A 22,592-nucleotide genomic window follows, 5' to 3' on the forward strand; every position below is an offset into this window, starting at 1 on the left:
TGCAAAGAGTTGACTCATTGGAAAAGACCCTGATGCTGGGAGGGATTGGGAGCAGGGGAGAAGGGGACGACAGAGGATAAGATGGCTGGATGGCATCACCGACTCGATGGACATGAGTTTGAGTGAACTCTGGGAGTTGGTGATGGACAGGCAGGCCTGGCATGCTGCGATTCATAAGGTCTCAAAGAGTCGGACACGACTGAGAGACTGAACTGAACTGAAGTTTATGAAGTACTGTTCTTTGAGCTTAGTGTCATACAGACTGAAAACCATCACTAAGGAGATAAAAGTTCAGCATCACGGTTTAAGAGTAGTAAGTGACCCTTGTCAAGGCAAACATTAAAACAGTAAGAATTATTTTTGCCATTTGTGATAAAAATTTTTTATTTAAAGGGAGAAGAAATGTTTCTTAATGAAAGTAGAAGGGAAAACTCTTTAATTTTGTGTGAGCAGATTTAAGGCTTGGGATTACTGGCTGTGTTCCCTCCTTTTGTGTGTAATACTATGTACACAATATTTTAAATATATTTAAATACAAATATTAAACAATAATATTGTTTTTGTACTATAAACCACAATTTATTTAATACTTACTCTGTGCCAAGCACTGTGGAAGCTTTAATTGCATTATGCCATTTCTGTCCTCAAAACAACCTTAACAGGTAGATATTAGATATTATTCTACCTATTTTACAGCTGAGGAAATAGTGACTCAGAGATGTTAAGCAACTTTGACCAAAATCTCAGAGCTGACAAGTGGTAAACTAAAGATTCAAACTCAGGTCTGAGTCCAAAGCTTTTATTCCTAACCGCTGAGCCCTATGTGCAGAACTGGCAAAGACAATTTACCGTCTGTTTCTTCATCACTAACTCTCATCTCTTTTACCTCTGCAGCTGCTTATTACCTCCACCGTTGCTTCCAGCTGCAGTTTCTCTTTCAAGCTACTGTTCTTGTGGAAAGCACATAGGCTTTGATGTGAAAAAAGATCTACTTCAAACGCCTACACAGAATCTGATTAGACTATAGTCTGTGGTCCTTATTTTCCTCATCAGGAAAACAGTGAATAACTCTTACTCCAAAGAACTTAGAGAGGTTAAGAGAACCTAATATATAGGTAATTTACCATCACAGGTAGTTTTGTAGTCACCATTCAACCCCCTTTAAAAGAAACTCTTATTTTGGTTCTTCCATTTCAGAGTAAACCTGATTATTCTAGACATAATGATCTGAACAGTTACAATCCTGGTTCTAAATTTCATGAACTTAGGATCTGTGAATTTGGAGATGCCATTTACTTTTGCTAGGAGAAAGAAAACTAACATCTAGTAAATATATAAAGTTAGAAGAAACTAACTTTGCTTAGATTGACACAGTTTGACAAATAAAGTCAAGTATATAGTCATCAGTCAGTGATAAGAGAGAGACCATTTTGGCAGTTCAGTATCAGTACTATCATCATCTTTAATCACTACAGATATATTTCTAGAAATGGAAACTTTATGACTTCATGGGAAGATTCAATATATCAAAAGTCCTTTTTGCAGTATCACAAACTAAATTAATTAACAGGAAATTTCTACTATAGATCTTTATGACATTTTCACATTCCTAGGAACCTGAATTATAAACAGCTTTATGTATAGAATGCTAATTTCTTAGATCTCTGAAATCAATTTACAACTGTTGAGATCTGTATTTTTAAGCATATTTCTTGATTATAAAATATGAATTACTCAAACATATGTTCCTTAAGACAACAATAATTTTGGAACTCACCTATCATATTGTGCTTTATTACTGTAAGAAATACAAATTAAAATATATATACAGGTAGTTCTTATACAGGACCATGCTAACTACTGAATAACAGTTCTATGGGACTTTGCATAGCAAGGCCATGGTTCTAAAAAGCACACATTTCAGTTTACATGGTACCATGTAGAGTAAGAACTGCCTGTAAGTACTAAGACGGGGGAATGATTCAACCCAATAGGCTACGAGGAAAAATCCAGTACCAAACACAGTGCCTCAGACCTACAAAGCACTCAGCAATATTTGTTGACTGAATGAATCTTTAAATGGTAAACAACAAGCAAAACTGAATTAGATCAACCTTATCTAAATTTCACATCTTTCAAAAAATCATCAGACTAGATCATAGACTTAAAATGCAAAACATGAAAGAATACAACTTTTAATGACTGTGGCTTCGTAGTAGAGCCTAAAGTCAGGCAGGTTGATTCCTCCAGTTCCATTCTTCTTTCTCAAGATTGCTCTGGCTATTCGAGGTTTTTTGTATTTCCATACAAATTGTGAAATTATTTGTTCTAGCTCTGTGAAGAATACCATTGGTAGCTTGATAGGGATTGCATTGAATCTATAAATTGCTTTGGGTAGTATACTCATTTTCACTATATTGATTCTTCCAATCCATGAACATGGTATATTTCTCCACCTATTAGTGTCCTCTTTGATTTCTTTCACCAGTGTTTTACAGTTTTCTATATACAGATCTTTAGTTTCTTTAGGTAGATATATTCCTAAGTATTTTATTCTTTTCATTGCAATGGTGAATGGAATTGTTTCCTTAATATCTCTTTCTGTTTTCTCATTATTAGTGTATAGGAATGCAAGGGATTTCTGTGTGTTGATTTTATATCCTGCAACTTTACTATATTCATTGATTAGTTCTAGTAATTTTCTGGTGGAGTCTTTAGGGTTTTCTATGTAGAGGATCATGTTATCTGCAAACAGTGAGTTTTACTTCTTCTTTTCCAATTTGGACTCATTTCTTTTTCTGCTCTGATTGCTGTGAAACATGTATAATATCATATATGAAATGAGTCGCCAATCCAGGTTCGATGCACAATACTGGATGCTTGGGGCTGGTGCACTGGGATGACCCAGAGGGATGGTACGGGGAGGGAGGAGGGAGGAGGGTTCAGGATGGGGAACATGTGTATACCTGTGGCGGATTCACGTTGATATATAGCAAAACTAATACAATATTGTAAAGTTAAAAAAATAAAATAAAAGAATACAACTTTTAGAAAAACATAGAGAAGGAGATCTTAGGGGTCTACATCTAGGCAAAGAGTTCATCAAAAGTACAAACTATAAAAGTAAAAGTTGGTAAAGTCAACCTCATCGATATTAAAAACATTTGCTCTTTGAAAAGTCCATATGAAGAAAACAAAAACACAAGCTACAGATGGAGAGAAAATATCTCAAACACAACAGCAAAAAAAAAAAAAATCAAACAATTCAATTAAAAAAGGACATAAGACATGAACAGATACTTTGCCAAAGAGGATATACAAATTGTACATAATTACATGATAGACATTCAGCATCACTATCCAGAAGGGAAGTGGCTGTAGTTTTAAATGGCAGCACCAGGGATCCGTCCCAGTGGTGTTTGAACTGTTCAGTGTCTTGACTGTGGTACTGGATATGTGAATCTGCTCAGAATCTCATACATGCACATACACATGTGAGCAAAAATAAACTGCAGAATTCTGAATAAGATAGGTGAGATATGTTGATTTCAATATCCTGGTTATGACAGTATATTATGATTTTGTAATATGTCACACTACCCAGGGAAACTAAGCAAAGTGTACAAGAGATCTCTTGCTATATTTCTCACAACTGCATGTGTATCTACAATTAACTAAAAAAGGTGGAAGGCAGAGTACTGTACACTTAAAACAAGTGAATTTTATAATATCTAAATGATGCCACAATAAAGTTCTTTAAATAACTAGACACTCTAATAAACACTCTAAAGAGGGTGACCAAGGACACAGCAAGTCTAGTGACATTTGACAAATAGTAACTATTTTAGATTTAAGGAAATCCAACTAATTATTAAAACTCTATGACCTCTGAATCACCTCTGACTTTGTGGAACACACTATACAGATCAAAAGAAGAGAGAATCAAGGAATACAAATCTTTAAGCATACAAATTATATTAATGTGTAGGCTATTTACTTAGGATACATCAATAATCGAGTGGAGGTATAAATACAAAAGAATTGATGTGTGCCTCTTCCTGGGTCTAATAAACAGCATAAATGCAAACTACATTAAAAGTGGTTTACTCATTAAAAATCAAAGTACAGGAAATAATGTGATTTAATTTTGATTGCTGGAGATAATTTTATAATATTAATAATGTTAAAAATTACAATATAATTTTATAATATTTCAAATTTGTGAGAATAATGATATAATTTCTTTAAAATATTTTAAAAATATTTTTAAAAACCATCAGTTGTTTAATCTCCTAACTACTATCCTTATTTCTATTAAAATAACAGTGACAATAACAATAGTACTTTTTTTTTACACATTGACCAAATAATTTAGAAGAGCTCTTTCTTTTTTTAATCTAATTATTTAGGCCTTCTGGTTTTTAAAATTAATGTCTAGTTTTATTATGCTGAGACTAGAGAATGTAGCCTATATGAGGTCTGCATGAGAGAACTGTGCAGGTTTTCTTGACACAGCTATTTTGGAGAGTGAATTTAAAGTTGGAGTTCCAATTACACAATATGCTGTGTGACCTCAGATATTTCAAACAAGGTTTCTGATCTTTGGTTTCCTATAAAATTCAGGAAATCACTCCTATCTATATTACAGGATTGCTATCAGTCTTAACTGAGATAATATATTGAATATATAAAGGCATCTTTTAATTGTCAAGCAGTATGTATATCCTGACTCATTCCCTTTTCTCTAATGCAAAAATCTGAGAAACTTTTCTGACATATTTTAGATATAATTTTCATTTTTTTAAAAAAAGAGATACAGTGGCAGTCTAAACGTAACTGTTGTAACAGCACAAAGGCACTTCCACTTAGAAGGCGGCATAGATTATATTAATTACCAAAAGCTCTATCAAGTTAATTATTAACATTTCTGAGAACAATACTTTTCTGTTATTGTAATATCTTGTTCTCTTTTCAAAAAAGTAGAACTTTTCCACAAAAGAATGCTAAAGATTGCTTTTAATACCTACTGGTACATCTAATATAAAATTATCTATAAAGTATATTAATCATCTTTAATCAAAACATCCCTATGTAACAAGTTAAACATCAAATAAAGTATTATTCTAAAGGAACACACTGCTCTACTGCTTTCGGTAATTCTATGGCACTAAGGATTCAAACAGCACATGCTGTGGAAACAATATATGTGATAAAGAATGGTTCATACACCATTTAGATGGATGGATGACACGCAGGGGAAGATGGGAAGAACACAAAGGAGTCTGGAGGTCTCAAAAAAGCATTCTGCTTTAAACATTTTCATTTGAAGCAAAGGAGATTCTATAAAGTGTCTTCCTGAGTAAGCAGTGTTAAATCACCAGTCTGTGTTGAGCGACATGAATGAGCTACTTTAAATACTCATTATAAATCATTACTTTTCAATATTTCTTAAATGTCTAAATAGTTGGATTTACAAATAAGAAATTTCCTATTTCACATAAAGATCTAAAATTCTGTGTACCAAATGAGGAAATTCACTCCTTTATATTGCCTTGGAAATTTTCAAAATTTTTTTCCAACTAGGAAGTAACCAGATTTTTAGTTACTTTCTAAGTGTTATCATGTGATTGCATAAGAACATGGGAGATTCTGTGAGAAAATATTTTCCACATTTATAACCAAATTGGCAGCCCCAGCATTTATTTCTCTTTTTCCAAAAGAACAGACCACCAAGGTAGTTTAAAACAGACTGAGGAGAGGGGGGAAAAAGAAAAGAAAAAAAAAACCTGATAACCAAGCACACTTCTAAATTTGAAAGGCAACAACTGTAGAGAAATGAAGGAGGGTAAGTCCACAAGGAGGTCCTTCTAAGGAGAAAAGGGAAATAGCTAAGTACTAAGAGGTCACAGGGTACATTAAACACATAAAAAAAAAAAAAAAAAACCCACTCATTAAATTTAAAGATCTGGTCCTGCAAGAGCAGTTTTTTGTTAGTAAAAGGCATACCATTTGTAGTTTTTTTTAAATCAAAAAAGATTTACAATATCACTGTTTTCTGAAGGTTTTTTATCCTGTTGTTTAATTTGATTCTATAATGAATGTTACCAAATGGTATCTAAACAAGTGTAAAAATTAAGATATGTCACTTAAAATGTAACCAAAAAGCAGAGAATTGGGGGCTTATTCAATTTCACTTATTTCTTCAGCTTCTTTTGCAGAGAGATGTTCCATTGTCTGTTTTAATTTTTGAGTAAAATAAATTTATTGAATTTCTCACCAGCATTATTTTTTAGTTGCACTGACTGCACTCTTTACTCGACCCAATTGTATCAGCAGTGGTCATGGCAGCACATTCCCAACCCTCAGGGCACAGCACACTCCATGCCCACTGACCACAAGGCCACTCTTATCAGAGTTGTGGAATTAAAAAGACAAAACAAAAACTGTCATTGTTACTGACATACTTTTAAAGAAATAAAGACAAAGTATCAAACAAAATAAATATATTTTTAATTTTATTTTTGGCCATGCCCTGCAGCATGTGGGATCTTAGTTCCCCAACCAGGGATCCAACCTGTGACCCCTGCATTGGGTGCATAAAGTCTTAACCACTGGAGGGCCAGGGAAGTCCCTAAAATAAAATAAATACTGACAGAAGCCAATAGAAAAGTCAGAAGTGAGATGAGAAAACACCTAACAGTGAAAACAGACTAACACAAAATGTGTGCATTATTCAGGCTCCTTCAACTTGTGACTACAAGGCACAATACTCGAAGTTTCACTTTCCTCACCTATAAAGAGAGTTTTGAACTTGATGATCTCTAAGTTCTCTTTTAGCTATAAAATTCTGTGATCCTCTAAAGATGAGAATATCCGAAAAATTAAAACAAAATGAAGAGGTGATAGAGATGGACGTGTGTGTGCATGTACGTGTGTATTTAGCATCTATCCTTTCTGTGTCTTTTCCCTATGTTCGTGACTCCTACAAATTACTGCTCAGCATAAGCAAACAGGGGTTCTTCAAGCATGGCTCACCTGATGAAATCATGTTCCTTCTTTCAAATAGCTTATGAAATCCTCTGCAACCTGTTCTTGCAGAATACACAAATTGCTGATCATAGACCTAAACCAAACCTGCTGCCTAAACTTGAAACCAAATGTCTTTTCTCATCTCTCCATCATAAAAACATTTGCCCTAAATAGAATATAAACTCATTCAAGTTTTACCATAGAATCTATGTCAATAAATATCAGAAAAACAAAACCATGAGGAAAAAAAAATAAATGGGGAACATAAATTTCTAGAAGTGGATGTATTCACTAAAGTTGTTTTAAAATATTAAGTAAAATAATCAATGAAAATGCAACATGAGGTAGACAAATAATCCACAGACTTCATATTAATGATTTTGACACATTATTATATCAGCCAATGGATTACCCTCAATTTTCAAATCTGAATCAAAATGTAGGGGGAAAAACAGACTTGTATATAGCCATTGGTTAAGTAATGAACGATAAATTTGTGAATTTGAATGACTAACTTCAATGCTCTGTGATCAAAGTAAAGATAATTTCTTGGTAATTCATTGCTTGGACACGACTGAGCGACTTCACTTTCACTTTTCACTTTTGTGCATTGGAGAAGGAAATGGCAACCCACTCCAGTGTTCTTGCGTGGAGAATCCCAGGGACGGGGGTGCCTAGTGGGCTGCCGTCTATGGGGTCGCACAGAGTCGGACACGACTGAAGTGACTTAGCAGCATACTTGAAGTAAGGAAAATAATTATTTTTAACCTATTCAAAAGCACAAAACATTCCCTATTAAACTGATCAGAGGTATAATAAATTATGATGCATGGCTTAGCTTATCTAGTTATTACCATAAAATATTTTTTATGAATGAAGTATTTCAACTGTGTTATTTTTGCAAGCACCTGTTTAAAATTTGGCAGACATCTAAGGGCCTACAAGTACATTAGTTAATTGGCTATATTCTACTACAAACGAAGTATGTTAACCTGATAGGGAGCAACATTTTAAAAGCCAAATCTACAATTTGAAAATTTACACTGGCTAGTGTTAAGCACCTGAAGTTTAAAAGATAAACTTGAACAATGCTTTACTAAGGATTGACAACATCTTTCAAAATTGGAAGAAGCATAGGCAATTTTACAGTGGGTCAAAGCCAAAATAATAAACCCTGAAGCCTATACCTTTCACGTCTAATAAGCTTATTTGGTTCACTGACAAAATCTGTTCTGGTGATATGCATCCAGTAGTGCTGAAAGAATGTAACCTGACATCTAATAATGCTTAAAAACAAACACACAAACGTGGTTCTGTTCTCAGACACACCTCTCCTATCCCTATTTGCTCTCATACCAACATAGACATGCCACATTCTTTCTACACTAGAAAGGCTCACCTCTAGCTTTTCCTAACTTCTTTCCACCTTAAAAACTATCTTTGCCCATGTTTATTTTGCAATCATTTCAACCATGAAAAATAGCAATCGGTAAGGAATACATAATCTCCAGTTATGAGGTACTCTGCTCATGTATATCCTTAAAAGACAAACCTTCCTCTCACACATGCCATTTCTCAGGCAGTTTTCCAAGAAAAACAATAAGCCTTTCTTTATGTAATCAGTAGGAAAAAAGACCCCCTACACAACTCTCCCCACCTCCAAAAAAAAAAAAAAAACCCTTTTCAAGAAGGAAAATTCTTGTCTAAGTTGGCCTGTTTCATTATAACCAGGCATTTCTCTTGGATATAATTTTGCTCAGTTATTCCTATTAACTCCTAAAAGTTATCAGCCAGGGTAACTGTGTTAAGCTGCCTCTAAGATGGCTCCTAAAGACCCTCGCTCCCTGGGATTTATGCCCTTGTGTAATTCTTTCCACAATGACTGAGTTGGATTTACTGACTCACTTCTAACAAAAGAATATGGCAGTTGGCAGCAGTGATGAAAGGAGGCAACTTCCGATACTATGTTATAAAAAACTAGAGAGAGTTTTGGGTGCTCACTCTCTTAGACTGCTCACTTGAGGGAAAGCCCGGTGCCACAGTGTGTACAATACCTCAGACAAACTGTCAAGTTATTTGGATAAAAATTGCAAGCTTCCTACTCAACCTGAAAATAGAATAAAACTTATTTCTCATTCTGATATCTTCTCAATTTTGGAAACCATTTTCTTAGGTGGTAAAAATCCCCTCTATCCCAGAAATATGGTCACCAACTCCAAACTTAAAAAAAAAAACAAGGAAAGCTGAAATGGAAAACTAAATTAGCTTCACTTTACAGTAATAAAGTTCATGATCTATTGATATGGAGAGAAACATCTGGGATCCCTGAAAATAAAAACTCCAGTTGTTAGAAGAAGTAGATTCAAAGATTAAATTGTTAAATATACACAAAACCTAAAGTAAAACCCTTAATTGACTGAGGATTGGGATCCATTTGTGATTTCATCCACTTTTAATAATATTTAATTGAGCAGCCATGTAAGAAACTAGAGCCCAGTCACAGAGAAAAACGAGACGACAAATTAAGAATTTGCTAAGTTTATAACCAAAGTTTAACAGCTAAAGCAGCTAGCAATCCATCGTGACATTAACTGTATGTTAGTGTTTTCCATTCATGTTACTAGAAAGTATGTAAGAAATCGAAAACTGTGCTTATGAACCCCCCCAAACCCACTCTACTTAAAAGCTACATCTGGGCTAGAAGAGTAACCTCTGCTTTTTCCCGGCTTTATTTCAGAGTGAAGCCGGACCCTACCTGGGGTCCCAAGTTGACCTACACCCCAGTGACCTAGGAACACAAGAACACACCTACTCCCGCCTCCTGACACGGATTCCTTATTTTAATTAGCCAGCACCGCTGTCACTCAAGATGTTTTGCTCTGTCATTGGCCCCAAAGTCTTACAGGTTGGCAAGTTTCTGCCAACTGGTAAGCATCGGTTGTCATTATTTCCGAGGAGAAAAGTAGGGGTGTACAGGGAAGAGACTCAAGAGCTATGAAATACGTAGGGTAACGCCCTTACCTGGGCGACCTGCGATACCACCGCCGCCGCGACGAATCGGCCTCTGGGCGGGGGCTTTCAGCCAAAAAGAAAACGATTCAGCCGGGAACGGGCGCCCAGGCCATGGAGAAGCCGGTTCAAACTTCACTCGTTCACGCCGGTGGAAGTGAGGTAGGGGAGAATCCCAGAAACAGGACCGGATCCTTCCGAACTCAGAGAGCCTCAAGCTGCAGCCCCCTCAGCGGCCGAGTTTTGACGTTTCCTATTGTTGCCGGAAGTGACGTCAGGGTTCAGAGGCTTCAGAAAGTATTTTCATCTCCATGGTCTACGATTCGCCACGGCGTCTCGGCTTCTCACTTTCCAGTTCGAGGCCCTCTGAGCCTCAGAACTGGGCAGACTTCCAATCTGCACCTTGGGATCTGACTGAATGTAGAAAAACCTCTCGGCAGGACTAGTCTTCCAAGGGCTCTAGATAGACATCCTGTGGAATCTGCGGCGGAGAATCCAGGGACGTGGAGGAACCGAGAGCTTCGAAGATCCTGCAGCGGTGCTCGGAATACAAACGGTCGGCGCGAGAAGCGCGCCCCGGCAGCGGCGTCGGGCCGCAGGGACTCGTTGCTGGAGGCTGGGCTCCCGGGGTTCTCGGGTTGCATATGCTACCACCTCCTTTGCCCGTTGTGCGGGGCCAGAGGCCTTCGGAGCCCTTTCTTTGCTGGGCCGTTCTGGGTGAGCGCGGGGGAGCCGACGGGGCTGCGCCTGGGATTTGGCGGGGGTCGCCTCTCTTCGCTGCCCTAACCGAAGGCCTGGGAGAGGTGGAAGTAAACAGCTCTGTCTTATCCTTTTAAATTAAGTGGGAGGAGGAGAGCCCTAGATGTGCCTTGCCCATGAACCCGACTCGGGTATCCTTTTGATAACGTCCAAGTGGGAAGAGCTCATCCTCTCAGATAGGTTATGACTTAGGGTCCTGGACGGACCGATTCCTCTTTTTGGAGCCTCTGAGCTGAGCAATCCGGCTCCTCGGAAATACTGATGAGAGGGAAGAGCTGAGGATAGTTGATGTTTTCCTTGTTTTACCTTTCCCGAGTATTTCAGGGGGAAAGAAAAAGTACTTCACTTTCATACAGGACTGGATTTTTTCGTTACTAGGAGAAAAAAATACTGAAATTCGGATTCTGGAATCAGGGCTGTAGTAGACTTTTTCTAAAATTATCCACAGACCTTTACACGGTTTTATATATGAACACAGCTATCCCGCAGAGTTATATACTTGACCCTTACTCCCCCTTTCTCCCAATTTTCTCCTCTATTACTTTTAATAGATAATATCAATAGCTGTCACAAACCCTTAGTCATCAACCATAGTCCTTACAACAATGGTTTAATTGCTTCATTCTGAACAAAAATCACTGAGTTCATTGGCATTCCATTGGGAGGTATCATTTAATGACCTTTAGTGGCAGTGAGACTGAATTAGATTAATCGTCTTAAACTGCTGTTTTATACCATTTTCACGATGCCTCCTGTAATACAGTGGGGCAGATCTAACTTGTAGCAGAGAATTCTGGAGGAAGCTAGGAAGCAATATTGAGACCATTTTAGTGGTTGAATCTGCTACAAGCTGAGTGGTATATGCCTTTGTCTTTTAATTTCTTTTTATAAGTGTTATAAAGTGAAAATGTTAAGTGACTTCCTAAAAAGTTATTTTTCATGTCTGAAACTACTGTGTTAAAATGTGCACAATTCCTAGATTGGCTTTTTGTTAATGTCTTAATTTTTAGTGTTTTTCAGTTTTATAATAAACTGTAGAGCCTTCCATGTAAATGTAGAGCAGTAGCTGTAATTTTTTTCTGTAATACTCAATTTTCTTAATCCTTTAATTTTTTTCTTTCCTATTTTATCACATATCTTCCTCACCTACAGATCCCAGCTGTACTTTTATCATACTCTTCTTCAGAATATTTATTCTGCTGATACAGAAGAGGATGTGTTCCAGGGACATACTTTGTTGTCAGAAATTCCATTACCAGAGGTAGAAATAATGAGACATTAATATATGTTACAGGACTTAAGAGAAAGGAAAGATACCATAAAGTGTTAAATAAAACAAAATTTCATGTATCACAGAGACAGAATATACCTCAAAAAGGGTTAAAAGAAGTCTGTGGAAAGAGATAAAATTTATACTAAAGTTAATAGAAATGTCTTAGGAGAAAAGGTGCCCCTAGAAGAATTGATTAAGGTACATGGGTCTGGAGGCTTCCCAGGTGGCATGAGCAGTAAAGAACCCACCTGCCAGTAAAGGAGAAGGTAAGAGACTCAGGTTCTATTCCTGGGTGGGGAGGATTCCCTGGAGGAAGGCATGGCAACTCACTCCAGTATTCTTGCCTGGAGAATCCCAGGGATAGAGGAGCCTGGCAGACTACACCCCATGGAGTTGCAAAGAGTCGGAGGCGACTGAAGCAACTTAGCACGTGCACCTGGGTCTGGAACTTACCAAACTTAGACTTACTATATTGGCCAGTGACAACACCCAAAACTATATATATTTTTTGCAGTCAACAGCCAGATTAATTCCCACTTCATCTTTTCCAAGAAAATTAAGGCTGGTCTTGGGAAGTCATCCTTAACTGCTTCCCTATGTACATATATTCCGCCAGTTATCCTGAAAGATGTTAAATAAGGTTGATCTTTCTTGGCCAATATATTGTTGAAAGTGATTTTTAGAATGACTTCCTTTTTTTTCTAGTTTTTTTTGCATTTGACACACTTGAAATTTCCTCTGCTTAAAAATGTAAATACTTAGTTGAAGTGGTTGATTGGCTGGAAAATATTGACTAAAACTCACATATGGGCATTTAAAAGTATGTTCAATAATGTGTTCTTTACCGTGTGGATAAAGGAGGGGAGACTTGGAACAGGAAGTGAGAGTTGCACTGGACTCTTTGTGACCCCATGGACTTATACAGTCAATGGAATTCTCCAGGCCAGAATACTGGAGTGGGTAGCCTTTCTCTTCTCCAGGGGATCTTCCCAACCCAGGGATCAATCCCAGGTTTCCTGCATTACAGGCAGCTTATTTACCAACTGAGTCACAAGGGAAGCCCAAGAATACTTCAGTGGGTAACCTATCCCTTCTCCAGGGAATCTTCCCAATCCAGGAGTCTAACCTGGGTATTCTGCATTGGAGACGATTCTTTACCAGCTGAGCTATAAGGAAAAAGATACTGTGTTTAAGAGAAGGAAGGGGTACAGAATTACAGTAGTGGCTTAATATAGAAAGTTTGCTAAATTTAGGATTTTGCACATTTGTACCCCATCTCAGGTTATATATAGATACAGGAAAGGTGTGTGAGAAGGTGATTTGTACCCTAGGCAACTGCTGAGATGTTGACCAGGGGGACATGATCATGCTGACTCTAGTTCCCCTGATTTATGGATTGTTGTGTTTTGTTTTTAATGTCAGTGACTTCATTTGAGAGGAGCAGCATTCCCAGAGGATTCAGTACTCAAGGTATTGTTATATATTTGGACAGTTATAAATACTAGATATTTTGAAGTGTGTTACTGAGCTTTGCCTCATTGGTTACAGTTTAGAAGCCCTTTGTCTTTTTCTTGCAAAAGTTTTTAACCATTTGTTTACCTGTTTAGTTTAGGTACCTCCCTTGGGAATAACCTCCTTTAGTCTAGAGAAAGCCCTGCCCCATGCCATAAAATGAGTCATTTAAAAATGTAATTCCATGGTATTATTTTCTTTGAGATTAAAAAAAATGAACCATTTAAAATCTCAAATATTGTTCTTATCTTTTTGTGCACATAAAAGTACACACATATTCTGTTATTTGTATCCATTGGCCTCATACTCCTGTTTCATGGACCCTGAGTATGTTACTAGATATCACTAATAAGTTTCCCACCCCACTCCAGTACTTTTGCCTGGAGAATCCCATGGACGGAGGAGCCTGGTGGGCTGCAGTCCATGGGATTGCTGAGTTGGACACGACTGAGCAACTTCCCTTTCACTTTTCACTTTCATGCATTGGAGAAGGAAATGGCAACCCACTCCAGTGTTCTTGCCTGGAGCATCCTGGGGACGGGGAAGCCTGGTGGGCTGCCGTCTATGGGGTTGCACAGAGTCGGACATGACTGAAGCGACTTAACAGCAGCAGCAGCAGCAATAAGTTTCCCAAATCATTGTACAAATTTACACTTTGACAGCATTGTGCTCTGTTTCAGATGCTTTGCAACCTTGCCTTTGGGTTTACTTTGTAATTTCCTAATGATTATTAAGGTTGCATATCTTTTCACATTTTTGTTGTTTTCACGTTTACGTTACTGTTCAGATCTCTTTCCTGTTTTTCTATTGAGTTGTCTGTGTTATTACTTTGTAGGATTTTTTTTTAAATCTTTTTGTTGGTTATGTATATTGACAGTATCAACTTCCCCTCAATGACTTATCTTTCCATTCTTCTAATGGTATCTTTCGATGAACAGAAGATAGAAAGTTTATTGTGACTCATTTTATCAGTCTTAAGACCAGAAATCTTTTTCTACCTGAAGAACCATGTATTCTATAATCTCCAAGAAACCTATCTGTCTTATATTTCACATTTAGATCTTTGACAAACCTGTAATTGATTGTAAAGGATATAAAGTTCCCTTTACATCAAGGAGGTCAAGATTTATTTATCCCATCTGGGTATTCAGTTGACACAGTACAATTTATTGAAAAAGACTATCCATTTTCCAGGGCTATTCTCCATCAACTTTCTTGCCTGGAAAATCCCATGGACGGAGGAGCCTGGCAGGCTGCAGTCCATGGGATTTTCCAGGCAAGAAGTCCATGGGGTCGCTAAGAGTCAGACACGACTGAGCGACTTCAGTTTCCCTTTTCACCTTCATGCATCGGAGAAGGAAATGGCAACCCACTCCAGTGTTCTTGCTGGAGAATACCAGGGATGGGGGAGCCTGGTGGGCTGCCGTCTCTGGGGTCGCACAGAGTCGGACATGACTGAAGTGACTTAGTAGCAGCAGCAGCAGTGTTGATATATGCATAGTCTATTTCTGTGCATTATTCCATTCCATTGTTGTGTTGGTAGATATTTTCAATAATTCTAAATTTAACTTTATAATGACTCTCTATATCCAATGGTTGAATTTTCCAATTTTGATCATTTTCACCATGGTGTTATTTTCTGTTTATCTTTTGCATATCTATGCAAATTTTAGAATCAGCTTGTGAATTTCCACCTTTAAAAAACTACAGTGTGTTTTGGTGGGGCATGGGATGGAGGGAATACATTGAATTATGGGATCAACTTATTGAGTCTTTAAATCCTTGATCTGAATGTAGACCTCTTATTTAGGGCTTTGTATCAATAAAGTTTTCTGTTTTTTTGTTTTGTTTTGTTTGAGGTCTTACAGATCTGTTTTGAATTTATTCACACATTTACGATATTTGAGGCTAGTGAATTATTTATATGTATATTTTTAAACATATTTTCTAAATTATTTGAGAAATACAGAGAAATACAATCAATATTTGTATATTGACCTTCAGTCCAGCAACCTTGCTAAATTCATTTTATTTCTTTTGAATTTTTTCAAATACAGTCTGTGAGTAGTAACATTTTTATTTTCTTCCTTTTTAGTTTTTTTTTTTTTCTTGTATTTTTGTACTAAGACCCGTGGTACAATATTGAATAGAAATGGTAAGAGTGAATAAACTTGCCTTTTCCCCATCTCAGGAAGAAAGCTTTCAATATTTCACCTTTACATATGATGTTTACAGTAATTTTTTGGTAAATATCCTGTAGATGATGGGAAGCAGTTCCCTTCTGTTCCTAATATTGTAAATGTTGAATTCTATCACATGCTTATTTTACATATGTTGAAATCATTATAAGACTTTTTTTCTTTATTTGTTCACATTGAGTTATACTGATTTTTGTTGTTGTTGTTCAGATAGTTTCAGCTTTGATCTCTGGAAGCTGTTTCATTCCTTATGCCATACTCCTATCAAGTATGGGGTTGGTTTCTTTGTTTTGTGTGTACTTTTTTACTTTCTAGAATGATATAATGATAAAATGAGCCTCAGGCTCATCTTGTATATTTCCTCCCTCAGTCTGAGAATTGGCCATTTCTCCAGGGAGCCAGCATTGCACATATTTCTGTATCTATACTAAGGTAAACATGAGTTCATACTGATACGTTGAACTAATCCACAAGGCAGGGCTGATTCCAGTTGCCTTCCTTTGCTTCTCTGTAAACTCCCATCCAGCAGTGAGAATCATACCTTCTACTATTCAGCCATCTGTTTACCGAGTTGTTCAATTGCAGCGTATATGTGTGGAAGCATCATAACTCACATGTACATGGGAAATGACTCTATAACTGGAGCACAGTGTTTATGTGCAGTTCATTCTTCCTTTAGTCTTACAGGTGCCTCTCATTTCCAGAGTCAACTTAGCTTTTGGCTTTTTCACCCTCCCCTTCTGTGAGGTTGCTTTGCACATTAACTCTTTGTGATCTTTCTTCTTACCTCTGAATCCTTGCAGCCATGATCTCTAGTTTTATTGTCTTTACAGTTTTGCCTTTTCCAGAATGTCATAAAATGGAAAACAAACAATACGTAGTCTTTTCAAACTTGTTTCTTTTACTTAGCAAGATGCATTAAGGTTCATTTCTGTCTTGGTTGCCTTTCTTTGTTGTTGAATAATATACTGTTGTATAGATGTATTAGTTTTTTTTTTTAATTCATTTGCCTATTGAAGGACATCCTAATATCTTTTGGTTTTGGATGATTAAGAGGAAAGCTACTATAAACATTTCCATGCAGAATCTTGTATGTACATTTAAAATTTTAAATCAGTTGGGTAAATACTTACTAGCACAACTGCTGATTGTATGACATTTAGCTTTGTAAGAGTCTGCCAGACCATCTTCCAAAATGACTATGCAGTTGGCATTCCCACCGACCAAAAATGAGAGTTCCTGTTGCTGTTCTCAGAGGCATTTGGTACTGTCAGTTTTTTGGATTCTAACCATTATAATAAGATATGCGGTGGTGTCATTTTTTAATTTATAATTGCATAATGACATTTGATGTTGAGCATCCTACATGCTTATTTGCCATCTATATCTTCTTTGGGGCTTTCCAGGTGACTCAGTGGTAAAGAATCTGCCTGCCAAGTAGGAAACGGGAGTTCGATACCTAGGTAAGGAAGATCCACTGCAGGAGGAAATGGCAACCTACTCTAGTATTCTTGCCTGGGAAATCCCGTGGACAGAGGAGCTTGGCAGGCTACAGACCATGAGTTTGCAAAGAGTCGGACACACTTAAACCACCACCACCACATCTTTAATGAGACTTTCAGATACTAGGCCCATTTTTAAATAGGGTTGTTTTCTTACTCTAGAGTTCTTTGTGTACTTTGGAAATAAGTCTTTTATCCAGTAGTATTTTATAAATATTCTGTCTGTGACCTATCTGTTCATTCTCTAACAGTTTATTTTGTAGAAGTTTTAAATTTTAATGAATTCCAACTCAGTTTTGTGGGTTGTGCTGATTATTCTAAAAACTCATTGATAAACCTGGGGATCAGAGGTAGTTGCCTATCAGAGCAGGTTATATATGGAGGGAGGGAGTGGAAGCAGAGAAACAGTAAGTCTCTAGGGTTTAGTCGCTTCTTATGTCAACCTTCAAATAATCATTCTTATTTCAGGCCCCTGGCTGTACCCCTCAGGATAATCAAGGACCCTCATTTCTGAACCTGTCTTGGTGTTGTCGGTTTCCTCCTAAATAGGTGAATGGGATTGATCTAACTTTGCTCTGCTAGGTTGGTTGTTAACTCATCCATCTGTTTTCCATCTTCCAAAATTTTGTCATGCGGAGTCCCCTCTGGTTTTCTTTTTGCTGATGAATATATATGGTTTCTAGTCATTTACTTTCATTTTACTGGAGTTTACATACATTTTAATCTGCCATATGTAATTAGCCGAATCCTGAATTTTTTTAAACTTATCTATTTTTATTTTTTAAGCAAGCCATCTGATTTACAGCTATGTAAGTTCAGAGCCCTGGGAATACTGACTAAACCTGTGCTTAATTTCTTTGTCTCCATTTCCTACTGATTTTATTGTGTACCCTTTATAAGTAGCCAAAATAGTCATTGATGGAGATTATTTTAGGGGGATATGTCTTCCCAAATGGTACTTTGGTGTACCATAATTTAAATATTTGCGAGAGTGTCGTGTAATATCAGTGGTAAAGAATCTGCGTGCCAGTGCAGGAGGCACAAGAGATGTGGGTTCAGTCCCTGAGTTGGGAAGCTCCCCTGGAGGAGGAAATGGCAACATACTCCAGTATTCTTGCCTGGAAAATGCTATGGACAGAGGAGCCTCGAGGGCTACAGTCCATGGGATCATAAAGAGTCAGACATGACTGAGAACGCACACAGGTAATATCAGACTCATTGTAAGAAGGTGAACATCTGGCAAACTTACTTTTTTTTTTTAATGAAAAAATATTGAAGGGAAAAGTGCACCTGACATTCAGGAATATATAGAGGATACCAGACCAATAGGGAAGACAAATTGGGGAGAAATAGCTAAAATGAATACAATAAGTGTGTGTGAGCTATGAACAAAAGAGATTAAATAAGCTTCAGAAATACAAAGAGTTAAACAATGTCTCATGGATTTCTTTTCTTTTTAGGTGAAAAATTAGATAATTTTCAAAGCTGGAGTTGAATCAAACGTTAAATAATGGCAACAGGTGACTTAAAAAGAAGCTTACGGAACTTAGAACAAGTGCTTCGCTCGCTAAATTATCCTAGAGAGGTGGATTGTGTAGGGTAAGCTGCAATATTGAACTTCTTTGTATTATTTTCACTAATGATGTGAGGTAACATTTGACATGGGAGGAGTATCTAAATAAAAATACAGATTTTATATAGGTCCTTTAATTTTTTTCATCCAAGTGACTGAGATATTTTAGAACACAGTTAGGAGTTTGTTTCTCAGTAGGAATTAATGAAAAATTCCAACTCAGGAGATTTGAAACAGCTTTTAGAAGTAGAAGCACGACATTGTAAGTATAAGGTATGGTCTCTCTATAACTTTTAATCTCATGCAAGTATAATGGATTTCATTAATTCTGTAGTTTACCAGCCTCCCACATTTAGTTGGGTGGTATTCCTTTTTGATTTGGAGGATTCTAGTTAACAGATTTCTTATGACAACTTATATCATACTTGAAGATTGTTATTAAGCTGTCTCACTTAATAGCCCTGCTTTGAACCATTTGCTTTAGTTTCCACTGTCCAAATATGACTGACTTGCCTTTGTAAAATATAGCAACATACATTTCTTCTCTAATTCTGCTAGTCTAATATACACTCCTATCATTCTTTAGCCTTTGATACCTCTTTTCCTTCCTATGTGGGATTGCTGAGTGATTAAATATTTCTCCCAGTAGAATGCAGCTTAACATCTGGTGCTTTTATTCAATTCACTGCAGTCTCCCCCTTTCTAGAACTGCATGGAACATCTTAGAAGCTAATTAGACGTTTATTCTATGTATGCATTGAGGGACAAGTTCATATTAGGTATGTGTTCAAGTAGTGAGTGAATCTGAGTTAAACCAACTACTCAATAGCATCCTAGATATTCTATTTTTAAAATATTTTTTTTATTATCTTTAAATTTATTTATTTTAATTGGAGGCTAATTACAATATTGTATTGGTTTTGCCATACATCAACATGAATCCGCCACAGGTGCATACGTGTTCCCCATCCTGAACCCCACCTCCCACCTCCCTCCCATACCATCCCTCTGGGTCATCCCAGTGCACCAGCCCCAAGCATCCTGTGTCATGCATCGAACCTGGACTGGCGATTCACATATGATATACGTGTTTCAGTGCCATTCTCCCAAATCATCTCACCCTCGCCCTCTCCCACAGAGTCCAAAAAACTGTTCTAGACATCTGTGTCTCTTTTGCTGTCTCGCATACAGGGTTATCGTTACCATCTTTCTAAATTCCATATATATGTGTTAGTATACTGTATTGGTGTTTTTCTTTCTGGCTTACTTCAGTCTGTATAATCACCTCCAGTTTCATCCACCTCATTAGAACTGATTGTGAACCAGGGAAAACTAAGAGAAGGCTGCCGTTGAAAGGGTAGTGAAGAGACTAGGGAAAGTTTAGCTCAGATGACTGTTATGACCATCATTTGTGAGAAGCAGGTTATTCCCTAATCTGCTCCCATACTATGTACTGGTCATATATTGGTTTCTCAAAACGGGGACATCTCTATTGTCCAGACTTGCAGGGACTAATCAGTTTGAGTAACCACATTTTCTTCTTCCCACTTTTAAGCATTAACATATTAAAAGGCATTTTGGATAGAAATAATTCTGAAATATACTGATTATTCTCCTGTATTCTGAATATAGCATTCAAACATTTGATTTTTCTTATTGACCTATGCTTATCATTAAGAACAAGTTTAGATTATTTTATAATGTAGTAATGTCTGCAGGGTTTATTGACTTGGGGTTGGGGGAGGTAACACTATCTTGCTGCTTCAGATTGCTTTCCTTGGCCTCACACACATGCACACACACGCACCCTCCCTCCACGTATTTTGGGTTCTTTATACTTTTTTCCCTTTTTAAAGTTTTATCCTGACATCTGTTGTTTTTTGTGTTGGCTTGCCAATTTATAGTATCTGTTTTTCTGTTTTTCTTACTATTTCTAGTCTTAAGTCCATGGAAACTGGATAACCAAGATTTTTGAGATTGTTTAGCAAAAGAGGTATTCATTACAGACTGGCTGTTTTCTATTATAATGTTCATAAAGTAGACAGATTTTTCTGTAAAAAAAGTACCTTTTCATGTTCTGTTTTGAACTGTCTTACAGAGAGACAGAGTTGCCAGAGCAGTTTTCTCATTGAATAAATTATAATTGTAGCCATAAAGATAAAAGAGAAACAATTTATATTTGTCCTGAAAAAACAAAATGTAATGTTATCATATTTGTTCTCTTCCTTATTTTAAAATTTGGGGCAGGATGGGGAGATTTATGTACATGTTTGAATTTTTTGGAAAACAATCATTTGAAGTAAGTACATTGTTACATCAGTTGAACAAATACGTGCTGTGCTTTGTTGAGAGAGAATCAGTGAAGGCACTTCTTGGTGAGAAAGATTCATGTGTGGAGACAGTTAGACAACAGTACCAGACAAGGGCATGAGGCATCTAATCCTGAACACCTGGGGAGTTGTTCTAGAGAGATCCTTGTGGGTCAGAAAGATGGCTTCATGGAAGGCTTGAGATTGGATGGATTATTCATATAGAATGAATGACACATAACTGAAGAGAAAGACATACTATTCTAGGCTAGAAGAATTAGCATAATCTAACAAGGTAGATTCCAAATGAGCCTGCTGTCAGGGGAAGATCGTAAACTGGTCAACCTTGTTAGCAGTGGTGCCTTTTCCAGCCCTGATATCTTCATCTGTAACTTAGAATTCATAGTATTTTTCTCTTGGATGTTTATGATAGAGAGTAAGTGAGGTAATATGAGAATGTTTGCAAAACCGTAAAGCCAACTTGTGTACTTTAAGGAGGTACATTTGCTGTATTGGTAGGAGAAAATAGACTAGATCAAGTAAGGCTAGTCTTTGGAAAATCAATAAGTATTGTGATAAACAGACTGTTGGTATTGATGCTGAAGAGTTTTTGTTTCATAGTAATTTGGCTGCACTGGTTTAGAGTAGGGGGTAGAATCTGAAGGGTCTCGTGCATCCCCTAATTATTATGGCTGTTATGTTAAATTATGAGTTTTTAACAGCTTTTCATTGTGGAATTAAGCATATTAAAAATCTTCTTTTTTTCCATACAGTTTGGTAAAGGGAGATACAGCAGCCTCTCTGCCCATCATCAGCTATTCCCTTACCTCATACTCACCCTATGTAGCAGAACTTCTGGTCGACTCCAACATTGAGCTCCTAGCAAAGAATGACTTGCGCTTCATAGATACTGTCTATAAGGTATTTTGAGTTTATGAAATAATAATTCTTTTAGAAGTCATCAAATGGTTTTTTTAGATCCATATTTTTATAACTCCTTACATATATAGTTTCTTTTTTTTTCCTTTTTTTTAAAAAATTTTATTTTATTTTTAAATTTTACAATATTAGTTTTGCCAAATATCGAAATGAACCCGCTACAGGTATACATGTGTTCCCCATCCTGAACCCTCCTCCCTCCTCCCTCCCCATACCATCCCCTCTGGGTCGTCGCAGCGCACCAGCCCCAAGCATCCAGTATCGTGCATCGAACCTGGACTGGCGACTCATTTCATACATGATATTATACATGTTTCAATGCCATACTCCCAAATCTTCCCACCCTCTCCCTCTCCCACAGAGTCCGTAAGACTGTTCTATACCTCAGTGTCTCTTTTGCTGTCTCGTACACAGGGTTATTGTTAGCATCTTTCTAAATTCCATATATATGCGTTAGTATACTGTATTGGTGTTTTTCTTTCTGGCTTA

At 37.0% G+C, this 22,592-nt stretch overlaps 2 protein-coding genes across 8 annotated transcripts in view; one reads left to right on the forward strand and one right to left on the reverse strand.

The window, feature by feature from the left end:
- The window catches only part of FBXO8 (F-box protein 8), a 39,734-nt gene extending 29,437 nt beyond the window's left edge, over positions 1-10,297 (reverse strand). Inside the window, exon 1 of the mRNA XM_010840259.1 lies at positions 10,051-10,297. The gene's annotated coding sequence lies outside the window, so the exon portion shown is untranslated. The remainder of the gene's footprint in view (positions 1-10,050) is intronic.
- A 223-nt stretch (positions 10,298-10,520) lies between these two features.
- Positions 10,521-22,592, forward strand: part of CEP44 (centrosomal protein 44kDa) — a 37,845-nt gene continuing 25,773 nt past the window's right edge. For 2 of the 7 annotated variants that reach the window (XM_010840257.1, XM_010840258.1), the window contains exons 1-4: positions 10,526-10,755; positions 13,493-13,540; positions 18,743-18,881; positions 21,938-22,085. In XM_010840257.1, the coding sequence (XP_010838559.1) occupies positions 18,793-18,881; positions 21,938-22,085 (237 nt within the window). In that variant the 5' untranslated portion in view covers positions 10,526-10,755; positions 13,493-13,540; positions 18,743-18,792. Of the gene's footprint in view, positions 10,756-11,949; positions 12,059-13,492; positions 13,541-17,186; positions 17,244-17,750; positions 17,832-18,742; positions 18,882-21,937; positions 22,086-22,592 lie in introns of all 7 variants that reach the window. The other 5 variants (XM_010840254.1, XM_010840255.1, XM_010840253.1 and 2 more) reach the window with 5 other exon arrangements.

This window comes from Bison bison, unplaced genomic scaffold (assembly GCF_000754665.1).
Source record: "Bison bison bison isolate TAMUID 2011002044 unplaced genomic scaffold, Bison_UMD1.0 scf7180017864143, whole genome shotgun sequence".
Taxonomy (NCBI): domain Eukaryota; kingdom Metazoa; phylum Chordata; class Mammalia; order Artiodactyla; family Bovidae; genus Bison; species Bison bison.